Source organism: Drosophila elegans, unplaced genomic scaffold (genome assembly GCF_018152505.1).
Source record: "Drosophila elegans isolate 14027-0461.03 unplaced genomic scaffold, ASM1815250v1 contig_814, whole genome shotgun sequence".
NCBI classification, from domain to species: domain Eukaryota; kingdom Metazoa; phylum Arthropoda; class Insecta; order Diptera; family Drosophilidae; genus Drosophila; species Drosophila elegans.
In genome coordinates, this window is record NW_024546167.1 from 150,680 (window position 1) to 163,791 (window position 13,112).

The following is a 13,112-nucleotide window of genomic DNA, read 5'->3' on the forward strand; positions in this document are numbered from 1 at the left end:
TTATGGTATCAGCAACGAAAGAAACTAATGGGAAATTATTATTATTCACAAATTTAGCCGTTGCGAATCGTGTGAATTGCCGTTTTCTACATGAACATAAACAATAATTGTAACACCACCATTATATCTTGTACATAGATATATATATTTTTATATATATATAGAAAATTAACCCAGTTCGCACGTCTATGCCGAAACAAACAAAAGTTTCCTAGGCAAACGAGTCGGTGGCAACAAAAGACAAGAAAACGACGAAAGCAAACTCACCTGAGGCCCAAGGCAACATGCACCTCAAAAAACAAAGAAAAAGGTGGAAAAAGGGGAAAGGTGGAAGGGCGGGGAATCAGCTGCCTGATAATCATGTCGACGGCTAATGGCAGGCGGTCTTAGCAAAATGTGCAAATATTATTTCAAGACAGTTACAAATACCCAACCAATACTTAAGACTACGCTCATATTCGCATTCGCATTCACGTTCAGATTCTCATTCCCATTCACTTTCCACTATTTTTAAGTGCGGAGACGACACCTTGTCTGATAAGCAGAGAACGCAATTATTAGATGACATGCAGCATGTGTGGCACACTGAAAAAAAAATAAAATTCTGCAATATTGGTTTTAATAGGTCTGGATGTGGATGTGTTATCAAAATTATGTGGCAAGTTAAAAATATAAACTATTATTTAAAGAATGAAAATGAAACAAGTTAAACCAGAAGCCAACCCTAACTTTAAATGCTTAAAATGTCTACCTTAATGTTCTTAAAACGGAAATAGTTCAAATTTATTTTCGAATTTTTAAAACGTCAATTTAATAATAATAATGCAATTCAGCCTACCGTAAAGGAAGTTTTAATACGTTAAACATTACATTAATACGTTTAATCGACGGCAACAGTACTAAAACATTCTTATTAAATATTAAGACATTTTTACAATAAAAATAAAAAAAGAAAAATGAAAGTTTAACTTTAAATTTTTAACTGTCTTCAAGTTTGGAGACTATTTCCTATTTTTCCTGCTGTGTGCCGTTCAAATTCATAATTCTCTCTTGGTTGTTCGACGCTCGTCTTGAATTTGGGTCAAACATACATACTCATTGGCCTCCCCTGCCATCTCCTTATCACAAGTGATCCCCTTTTGCCTCTGCCTTCCAACTTGGACGCCTGGCAAAAGAAACTGGAAAATCTAAAATTGTATAACCTGCTCCCAGCCGGCCAATGTGGTTTCCTTCAACCCACTGGCCTGTGTATCTCGGTATCTGCGGCCATAAATTTCAGCCACTTTGATCTCGCCACATCGAATGTAAAGTGCTTAATGGGCCCGAAACAGTTGACCAGGCCGAGCAAACAAACAAAAATAGGAGAACGAGAAGCAAAAACCAAACCTTTTGTGTGGCATAAAAATTGCATTGTAATTTACAAAAATATTTCCAGTTCTCATTGTCTCTCTACTGCCTTTTTATACATTTATTTTTCTTTTTTGTGTGTGCTGTGTTCCCCAGAGATTTTAATCGTTGTCGCCAGCGTCGCCTTGTCAACGTTGTTTAGCCCCCGATCCCTCCCTAGAAAAAAGAGTTCCGACCGTTTTATGCTGCTTTACATTGGCGTCGCATTTTTTGCCAATGTTGCTGCAGTGCTGCGATGTTGCTGCTGTGCTGTTGCTGTTGCTGCTGCCAACATTGATCACGACTGACCAGATAGGCGGGAGAAGTGGACAAGTCGCGAGAGCTACTTGTGTGCCGGCTGCCGATTGTCGTTTGCCTATATATATATATATATATATATATCTCCTTCTATATATATATATATATATATATACGTATTTATACACAGCATTCTTTCTATGGAAACAATTGCATAAAATGTGAATCCTGATAGCGACAGAAAAAAGAGACTAGGAAATGGTCAAGTCAAGTGGGCAAACCACAGAAAACAGTAGGAGATCGCCGAAGACGACTGGCCACGAAGAAAAAGGAGTGGAGGGCAGATGGCCAGACAAGGAGTTTTTGATTCCCCCAGATGGTTAGCAGACAATGGGTACTCATAATGGAGGATGGCAAGAGGTCTGCACATAAATATAACAAACAGAAATTTGCGACTTGCAGGATAGCACATTATTCCGCTGAGAAAAGTGGTAATAAACTACCTCAACTGTTAGGAAACTGAAAACACTTTTTTCTTACCAAAAATATTAATTAAATTCAAGTTAAATTTGGTTTATGTTGTGAAAACGTAAATTTAATTTGTTTATACATTTAATTTCTTAAAAAGACGTATTCTAAATTCTTAAATTCAAAAGCTCTTAAAGCAAATTATCTTTTAAACGTACTGTTTTGTACACCGACTTTTGTTGTTATATTTTTGTGCGTCCAAAAGAAATTCAATTGAGCGCAAAGAATTTACAAGTTTTTATTATGATTAAGGAAAACAAAAACGAATTATTTGTAAATTTAATAAATGCTTAGCATAATATAATTGCTAGAGATAGTTATTTGTTGATAAAAAAATCAACCAACAATAACAAGACATATTAAAAATCACATTATTTGTTATTTTTATACCCTTGCAGAGGGTATTATAATTTCAGTCAGAAGTTTGCAACGCAGTGAAGGAGACATCTCAGACCCTATAAAGTATATATATTCTTGATCAGCATCACTAGGCGAGTCGATCTAGCCATGTCCGTCTGTCCGTCCGTCTGTCCGTCTGTCCGTCCGTTTATATGCAAACTAGTCTCTCAGTTTTAAAGCTATCTGCATGAAACTTTCCCAAAAGTTGTCTTTCTATTGCAGGTAGTATATAAGTCGGAACGAGCCGGATCGGACGACTATAGCATATAGCTCCCATAGGAACAATCGGAAAAATAAATAAAAAAAAAATTATAACTTTGCTGTTTTTTAATTTTTTGTTTAGTTCTTCGACATATAGCAATGGTTAAATATTTCAGAATTATGGTTTAAATTTCATCAAAATCGGACTACTATAGCATATAGCTCCCATAGGAACAATCGGAAAAATAAATGAAAATAAATTATAACTTTGCTGTTTTTTAATTTTTTGTTTAGTTCTTCGACATTTAGTAATGGTTAAATATTTCCGATTTACGGTTTAAATTTCATCAAAATCGGACGACTATAGCATACAGCTCCCATAGGAACAATCGGAAAAATAAATGAAAAAAATTATAACTTTTCTGTTTTTTAGTTTTTTGTTTAGTTTTTCGACATTTAGTAATAGTTAAATATTTTCGATTAACGGTTTAAATTTCATCAAAGTCGGACGACTATATCATATAGCTTCAATAGGAACAATCGGAGAAATAAATGAAAAAAAATTATAATTTTTCTGTTTTTTAATTTTTTGTTTAGTTCTTCGACATTTAGTAATGGTTAAATATTTCCAATTTACGGTTTAAGTTTCATCAAAGTCGGACGACTATATCAAATAGCTCCCATAGGAACAATAAAAATATATAAAAGACCTATCAAATAATTGAGCTGCAAATCATCATAGCTTCAATGTTTTTAAACATACATATACGCAAGTAAATTATAATTTTAATGTTTTCAAAAATGTTTAATTCTTGCAATAGCTGCAAGGGTATATGAACTTCGGCTTGTCGAAGTTTGCTTTCTTTCTTGTTTAAAGAATATAAGCGTTATCATGTCCAGTCATTTTCTTTACTCTGGTTTTAAAATAAAAATAATTTCCATGAGTGTTTAGCTTTACATAAGTTCAGTCACTTTATAGCTTGACCTTTAGATAATTTTACACAGAAATAAACTCGAGTACTTTGCGCTTGAGTGAACACTCGCCAATTGCAGCTGTGCCCCAAAGTGCAATCAAATATTCACACCTCAGCAGACAATCCTCCCCCTCCTTCGATTTATGTCGCCTGACTCAGCAGTTCTTGTTTAAAAAATAATTTCCAAACTGCCCCCAAAAAAGGCAGGGTAAAAAAATAAGTAGCCAATGAGAACCAACAGCTAGTATAGTAACTTTTCGAGCATGGAGTTCGGGCGAAAGGTTAAACTGACAAGATTGACAATGATGGGAGTGGAGGCGGGGCGGGGGGTGGGGGTGTGGTTTCGTGGGGACCCTTTGTTGGCCAAAAAGCGAATTGGAACTTTGGCAACTGCCTTATAATTGCCGCATTGCATGTCCGTAGTTTCAACTTTGATATTAGCCCGAGTTCAGGCCATGGGGAGTAGTTTCTTTTTCTTATTTTGGCGGTGAGAATATGCGGATTGGGAACAGGCACACCCTCAACAAAGACAGTCTCATTTATTTATACTGGATGTATGCAAAGTGGGGACAACAGCAAAAAAATAGTACGCCTTTGGCATATTACACTTCAGTTTGCCATCCACAATGCACATTCCGAATCGAAAGATACTCGAAGCTCTCTTTTGGGTTCCCAGTTCTGTTCTCTCTGTTAATTGCATGGGAAAATTCACATGACGGGACTCCAAGATGAAGATGGTTCCTGGTTAGAAGTTGCCTGATATCCACCTTTATAGGCTGTAATTATGATTTTAATTGCAGGTATGGTGATTAGTAGATGGGCTCTTTTTGTTAGAGTCTAATGAGACTAGCTTCTATTAATTTTTATAGACGATAAAGAAAATATACTACTTCAAAAGAATATAAATAATTTTGTTACTTTGGGTTTTAAAGTCAGTTTTCTTCTGCTTTAAAACGAATCTGCTCACATTTATTTAAAAAGTTGATGAGCGTGAATAATAATAATAATATTCGACTGATAGTTGAAACTCGTCATCAAAAACTTAAAAACCCATAATTTTTTTTTAAGAAATAAAGTTTATTTCGTTATATTTTTTATTGTGATTCATAAAAACATACTTTTATTGGCACTAAAAGTGTATGCCCTAAAAATCAAATTAATCCAATGATGTTTAACGATTTAGTTTATTATTAAATCAATATTTGGTGTATTTAATATTTGTATGTTTAAATTATTGATTTTATGGTTTATTTACCATGTTATTTAATTGCCTGCATTAATTTGCTATTCTGTGCCAGAGTATTATTAAATGACATTTTAAATTTGTAATAAAATCGTGGTTTTAAATTACATTTTCACACAAAGTCTTTCAATTTCCACTTCCTTCACCTTTACATAGTGTATTTCCATCCCCCTCTTGGGCACACTTGACTTCCACCTCTTCCATAATTTTCCCATTAATTATGTCTCTCAACCTTCAACGCCTGCAACTGCAACAGCAATCTGCCGTAGCAGCAACAGTGCAACAACCATTGCAGCTGCAATTCTTCGGCAAATGATGTAAGGGTCCTACTCCATGGAGGGGCAAAAAACGCTAGAAGCATTTAACTGACATTTGTTGTCAACCTCTTCAGTGGTGCACAGAGCCTCTGGTGGAAATGCCACTCGGCACTGCATTCAGCGCATCCACTGCTCAGCTGTCACAATGTTTTATCATTTAATTTCGACGATAAACACAAATCTATGTGAACGTGTTGGGAAAATGTACCATGATGTGCATAAAGTGTTTGGGCGGCGACCCACACTCAGATTTGGATTGGAATCAAGATTGAGACGGAGATGAAGCGGGTTCAGTGGCTGGGCTAAAAATAACGCAACCGAATTATTACTTAACGACTTTGGCTTGGTTATTTCGCTTTGGTGTTTTAACACCTTGTAGCTTTTTCGGATAGTGTTTTCGCCAACGCCAAAGTGAAAGTGAAACAACAGTTGACACTGCACTTGGTTGTTTGAAGTTGCTGCTGCTTGTTGTTGCACCTGAACTCTACAACTTCCCAAACACCAATAACATATATATATATATATATATATACATATATATATATACATATATATATATTTCTGCTTTTCTACGAAGCTCCGTCAACTTCAAACTCCAATTAGAGTTTCAGTTTAATGAACTGCTGCCTCAACAAGGTATATGAAATCCCTCGTCTTGTCGATTTGTCAGGGCTTAAGGGGGTTGACTGCATTACACGCTGCACATTTTTTTATGGCTCGTCGGCCTTAACCTTTGGCCTGCACTTCAATCGCATTTTGCTGTCGGCATTCCTTGCCATTTTTCATCGCCTGGTAATTATTATATTTAATATTTTCCCGTGCGCTTTTTTATTATTGCAGATTATCAGCGAATTGGCGGAAATCGTCTACACCGCTTTGGACTACAATCTGCCGGAGGACGAAGAGTGCCAAATGTCACAGGAGCTGGAAAACCTATTTAACTTTATGACGATAGATGGTGAGAATAAAAATTAAAATTATTATATTATCAGTAGCCCAAAAATGACGTATAGTCTTGCCCTATCTGATTTCATATTTTTCAAAAATGTTCTAACCAAACTTATTTTGTGATAATAAAATAAAAAATATGCATAAACTGCATTTCTCACGATGACTTGTTGATTTAAGACAGTTATCAATTTAATGATTTTGATATTAGTAATTATCCGTTTTATTGTTTAACTTAAGCTAAATTTTCAATACAAATTAATTTCTACAATTGGATGAAAATATCTCAACAAAATTTATAACTTTTAAGTGATATAAAAAATTTTGAGGCTTAGTTTTGTTTTACTTTATGAGATGATGAAAAAGTCTTGTGCTTATTTTCTTTGAGATTCAGATTAGTAAACTCTCGCTGAGAATAGCATTTGAGTCATTTGATACCGGTCATCTCTTAATAAAGTCCCCCAATCGGGGTTTAGTTGACTTTATTCTATCGTGGCCTTCCCTTCCTTTAAAAAAAGGCCCCTTTTATCGGCCAAACACAAGCGTCAACAAGATGAAGGTTATGCCGAACCGCGTGCCATGAATCACGTAAACCTTATGATAAATTAAACGAAGTTATAAAAAACATTAAATTCGTATTTTTAAAAGTGGATTGAATATCACTCATTGCAGAGACAGACGATGATTGCATTGACGAGGGCATCGACGAGGGCGACAAGCGCTGGGACGACGATTCCGAGGAGGAGCGCAACGATACCAAAGAACTAGAGCACATTATTGAGGTGGGTTTCCAATTCAAACCGATCGTATCTGACATTTGCAATCTAGTCGTGTCATGATGTGCCAAAAAAAAATGGGCAGGCAAACAAAACAAACCAATGCAATGCAAATCGAACTCCCATCGAAGTGTGAGTCAGAGTTTTTCTTTATTTTTGGTTTGGGGGTGCGCCAAGATCTGACCTTTTGACCAGGCTCCAATACGCTCCATTTGCCAGCTCTTTTGACATGTAAATATATATAGAGCCAATGCATCGATATTCATCGGTGAGAAAACTTGTTTGGCTCTCGTTACAGTTAACCAAAGCGAGCTTACACGGAAAGAAAATTTCTAAGTCTATAAAATTGCGAAATGTTAATTCCCAATAAAGCAAAATAAAATAGTTTTGATGTCAGGAGATGAAAAGTGGGCTCATTCACATTTAAATGAGGTTAAAATTGATAAATATTAAATAAAATTTATTTTATCTCATATTTACTTTCTATTAAACTTTAGGATTTGTTTAACCAATTTTACTTATTAATTATCAACAATTAGTTGTTAAATCCTTCTACCAATACAAATTTATATTTAAGACATTTCTGTACTTTGTAAATGCTGGTAATTTAATTTTAAATAACATTAAACAATTAGTTTGACACATGAGTATCTTTTCGGACAGCAAAAAAATTAATACCATAGTACTTTATGCACTTTCAAGCAATCAGTTTTCTCTCTGTGCAGAAAAAAAGTAACTTGCAGATACTTGTTGTGCGCGTATCTATAACGCGGCTAACCGCAAACAAGCCGGATTCAGTCCGGGTTCTAGTCAGATACTAAGATTGCCGATGCCCGGCCGACCGACTGGAAAACAATTTCAATTGCGGCTCGATTGCATCGATATTAAATAACCGAAATAACCATAAAACCAAACGCTTTCGTAATCGTACGAAATCAGCCGCATATCTGTAAATCAGAAATCTGAATCGGAAACCGCCTTCAAACCGCTGCACTTGATTGCGCATCGGGAATTTTTCCGCGTTTTCAGGTAGAGCCAGTGCATCACCCATCCCATTCGATCCCATCGAGATGGAGGATCCCCGATTTGGCAGTGGGGCGTGTGATAAACCTCACACCGTTGCTGATTGAGCTGAAGTCTTCGGTTCTGTTTGAGTGCTCTATGAGGGGCGGGGCTGGGTGGTTCTTCTCTAATGAGCCACTTTATAGAATTGACACATTGCTGTCAGGCAACAGTGAACACTGTGTGGACCCCTGATTTTTTTCCACTTGCCTGAGTTTTCTAGCACACCAACGAAAAGTGGAAAAGTATCTGCAACTAATATGGATAAATTAGCATTTTTCCAATGTATGTTCTCTTACGGTTAGATAAGATTTGTTTTGGTGGAATAAATTGAGTTGGTCTATATCGAGATATGATTATCATGAATAAGAAGTGAAAGGAAATTGCCAAAGGCGCAAAACGTAATTAGCTTTGGTACGTAGAATTTATGTAAGCGGGATATCCGCAGATAGAAATAATCTTTTAAAGAGTTCCCAGAATATTTTGACTTCAAAAAAATGTAGTTAGGAAAAGAGCACTCACATAGTGTTTTAGAAACCCAATTTTGCATTGGTTTGTTAAGACAACACATAAATAAATTTAAATATTTTACTAATGGTAATTTTAAATATAACCCTTTTTAGACCTGCAGAAATCACATAAAAACCACCCTGCCGGAGAATCACTATAGAGCTGTTTGCAGAGCCCTCGTTACGGAGACCATAGAACTCCGTGTGTTTCTGCAACAGGTCCTGAACAATGGTAAGTACTCTTATCCATACAACCAAGCAGACTGCCAACTAATTAACAACCTCAAATAGCAGGTGCCGAGAAGTTGATCAAAGCCTCAGAATCATCGGCCACCACGCAACAAGAACTGGCGAAGCTGGGCTTCAACGACTGGGTAAGATTCTTCAAGAGTCCCCACCCCACGTTCCCCACAAAAAATCCCCAAGAAACTATAGTTATGTAATGGTGCTCCACTAATGGCCTACAGTGGCTAGCGACTCACGATTTGTTTGGCGCACCTCTTCGAGCCGCATTTTAACCAAAAACATATGTGCCATAAACCATCATCATCATAATCATTATCGAAGAGATCACGAGCATTTGTGGCGGGGTTTTCCGCTCTGGGTTGGTACAAAAAAAGTGAACTATTTCATGCATTGCCAAATGAAATTCACTTTTAATTTCAATAATTGGCCCGCGGTGGTCGCCTCCATTTTGGCCATCATCCTAATGAATTCAACACCGCCGTTCCATATACACATAGTATATATTTTCTGCGAGGTATTTTAATGGGCGCATATATCATCTATAAAGTTTTGGCGCTTGCTGTGACCTTTAGCGAATATGTCGAGGCCGTCACAGGAGTTTGCCATCATCACATCGAGCCGCTATATCGCCGTCACCCAACCTCCGAAACTCATTGAGACACACACGCAAATTGGTCAGACACGCAAACCAAAATTCGCTCTTGTTTTTTGCTTCTGTTTTTTCTTTACTTTTTTTTTTGTCGTGAAAACGTATACTATAGATGGATTTTACCGTTCGAGGTGTGTTTGATTTTTTCAATCATATAGAAACCTAAAACCGTCAAAGAACAGTTGGCAAAGTGTGTTCTAAAATAGTTGATAATAAGGTATAATAAAGCGTAATGGTTGAGGGTTTCTTAAATTCTTATGGTTTCAGATTTACATATTGGCATGCCTTAAAAAAAAAGTCCAGCTGGTTAGGTATCGCTTATGTTTCAACTCAGCAGATTGGATTACAAAAAAGCCAGGCAACTTGTATTTTTTTATTAACAAATATAACTAATCATGAAAACTACAACTTTAAAAAAAATATATAAATATTATTATAGAGATATTTAAAAAAAAAAATTGATAACACATTAATTTCATATAAACATTTCCGTCAATTGTTCTGTTGTTAATTTGTTTGCTTAAAGTATATTGCACAATTCCGGGAATGATTGTATTTATATGAACTGCTAATTTATATAATTCAATCATTTTTGATATGTTATGGAGGGTCAACAAACTCTTATAAAAATTTTATTTATTGGCTACCAAATGCTTCTAAAATATATAGTAATTTGAAGATCCTTTTAAACATAAATCCACTGCACAAATATTTTTTGTATGCCTCACTGCCAATCGTGGCATGTCCGAAAAAAATACACGGCAAAAATAAGAAACCTTTGCGTGTGGAAGAGACGACACATCATTATGCCATAATATTTGCTTATAGTGGAAGTGTACAGTATGAATACAATCAGATAATGAAATAGACCATAAATATTTTTCGCTTTGTATATATAACTTAAACCCGTAAATTTGCATGTGCCAAAAGGCGGGGATTAAACAAAAAAAGGTGCAGCTACGGAATTGGCCAATTAATTGGCCAGACGTATACAATATATCATATGTGCAAAGAAGAGTTGGTAAAAAGTCGAGTATGTTTATTTTGTGTCTGTTTTTTTGTTGTTGCTATTGCGAAACGTAATTTCAGGCCATTGTAGAGGGTTGATTAAAACCCGTCTTATCATTTTCTAGTTCTTCGATAAGAATTCTCCGCCTCTGTTTGGTCTATTGTTTATAGGGAGAGTGTTTTCTTTTATTTCTTGTTCTCTTTTTTTTTGACTACTATGAAAGAAGTGTGTCTTTAGTCAGCGGTTTTTTCATGTTTTCTGCGAAGCCAACAGCCTTCAGAATGTCACACAGCCAACTGATTCTTAAAACACTTTTTTTTAGTGAGTTTACATTGTTTTTGTTTGGGTATCATTATGCTGGAATTGCGGAAATTCAACTGGTTCTGCTTTGGTTTTTATACATTTTCTTGATGGGTTTTGGACGTGTATTGCTGCTGTCGGGGGAAAAAAGGTTTTCCGAGGAAATCTTTCTTTTTCAGCAGACATTGAGTCTGTGTTTCGGTTAGCTGCCTTTGATGATGTCGATGATTTGGTATGCTAATTTTTGCATCGAGACGATACCAATTTTGTACGCACATGGGCAAAAGTATTTCCACAGCAACTAAGATACATCCCAACTCTTGCGGAAGCTGCTGCCACTCAAAGGTGAGCTGATGTTGCTGCTGTATCTAATGTTGCTGTTGTTAGCGTAATTGAAGCGTGGCGCGGCATCTTATGTATGTGCAACATGGTGTCAAAACATGTGCTGCCATTGATGACTTCAGCTGGGGCTGAACTGAAATCGGACCCTAGATACTACTACTGTACACTCCACCTTCCGCCGCCGTTTTGCATGTTTAATGAGGTGTCTCAAAATGCATGGCCACCAATTGACGGTGAACAGGAAGACGGCGCGAATGGAAAGTGAAATTGCGGATCACTGTTACATATTAGCCCCATTGTGTGCTAAATAGTCTTCCTGCCATCTCGCGCAGCTTTCAACACACATTACTCATACGCACGGTTAACTTGTCATGGCGATGGATTGGCCCCACACAGCGGGAGTCTAAATTATTGGCTAATTAAATTGAAAATAATTGCAAAAGTGAATTGCGCCTCCCACTCAATGCCGTAAACTCTTATTTCTTCCTGTTTTAAGCACGAACTGCAGCTGTGGAGGGCACTGCAAGTAGGTCCATAGTTCCAAAGCATGTTTGTAATTGCCCTGTCCCCAATCTCCAACGATCTGTCCCAAAAAACTGGTCTCTATTGACTAACCACACCTTTCCAAATCCATAGGCACGCTTCTGGGTGCAGGTGATCGACGAATTGCGGCGGGGTGTCAGGCTGAAGAAGAGCAACCACGAACGCACACCCATCGAATATGAACTAACACCCTACGAAATACTCATGGGCGACATTAGAGCCAAGTGAGTACAATCTTTTTGCTCTATTATTGTGTTATCCAACAAAAGTTAAGCAAACATCACATATAGCTGCATGAATGTGACCAATATACACAATTATTAGTTATCATTATTAATGTTATTACATTATTATAGTTGAATGCAACTTTTGATACATTTTTTTTTTTTTTAATTTTTATTGCTGTAATAATTACGAATCTTTTTAATGTACATGATAACGGCTTACAATTGATTCAATTATATTTCTTAAAAACACCTTTCTATTTTAATGGTTTCCTATATAATACAATTTGTCAATTTATTTTAAATGTGCCATTACTGATATAAAATTATAAAGAAAAATATATTTATTTAAAATCTTCTTTAAGGGATAGGTTTAGTAGATTTTGAATTCACGATCTTTAAAAAAGACGTTTTCGGAAAAATCAATTCAAAGTTCTTTGTCAGTGAACAATCTGTTAGTTTTACTCGGATTGACTTGAAATTTCTACAGAATATTCTCAACATATTGTTGATTCAGACCAACTCCTTAATAAAGCCATTGAATAATGTTACTCACTTTGTGTTTTTAAGTTGAAGTACTTTTTATTATTTTGAATAAATAAATAATTAAAAACAAAGCTTCTTAGAAATTAAATGTGAATAAAAAGGTTTATTTATTCCACAACTTAACTTTTAAACAAGAACATGACCTAATGTTGGAAAAATGTTGCTCGTCTTAATTTATTTCTTTGTTATGTTTAGGAAGTTTTTCTTTTTCTTTTAAAAATTATAAATTTTTGTAGCCTACCATTTTTTACCTTTTCCCGACGATAAATGAAAACAATGCTTAATCAGAAACCGCATCTAAGCCCAAATTTCTCTTCACAGAAAGTATCAATTGCGCAAGGTGATGGTGAACGGTGATATTCCGCCGCGCGTCAAGAAAGATGCCCACGCCATGATCTTGGAGTTCATCAGGTCACGGCCGCCGCTGAAGAAGGTGTGTAAGACCCTCAATCCCAGTGCCACGGCAAATTCCAGATCCATCTGCACCGCCAGTTCCGAAAGCAACCTCAATTCCAACTGCAGTCCCCCACCATAAAAATCCCCATTTGCCGCTTGCACAGTGTGAAATATTGATCATGTGGCTTTCCTTCCTGTCGATTCAATTTCATTTGTCTTGATCTCGTGACCATTTCTTCTTTTTTTGTACCAAAAG

At 36.2% G+C, this 13,112-nt stretch overlaps 1 protein-coding gene across 4 annotated transcripts in view; it reads left to right on the plus strand.

The window, feature by feature from the left end:
- Positions 1 to 13,112, plus strand: part of LOC108141852 (protein spire) — a 46,218-nt gene that overhangs the window by 21,719 nt on the left and 11,387 nt on the right. For 3 of the 4 annotated variants that reach the window (XM_041710630.1, XM_041710632.1, XM_041710633.1), the window contains exons 3-8: positions 6,147 to 6,264; positions 6,927 to 7,036; positions 8,716 to 8,833; positions 8,893 to 8,975; positions 11,784 to 11,914; positions 12,782 to 12,893. In XM_041710630.1, coding sequence (XP_041566564.1) covers positions 6,147 to 6,264; positions 6,927 to 7,036; positions 8,716 to 8,833; positions 8,893 to 8,975; positions 11,784 to 11,914; positions 12,782 to 12,893 — 672 coding nt within the window. The remainder of the gene's footprint in view (positions 1 to 6,146; positions 6,265 to 6,926; positions 7,037 to 8,715; positions 8,834 to 8,892; positions 8,976 to 11,783; positions 11,915 to 12,781; positions 12,894 to 13,112) is intronic. The other variant, XM_041710631.1, reaches the window with a different exon arrangement.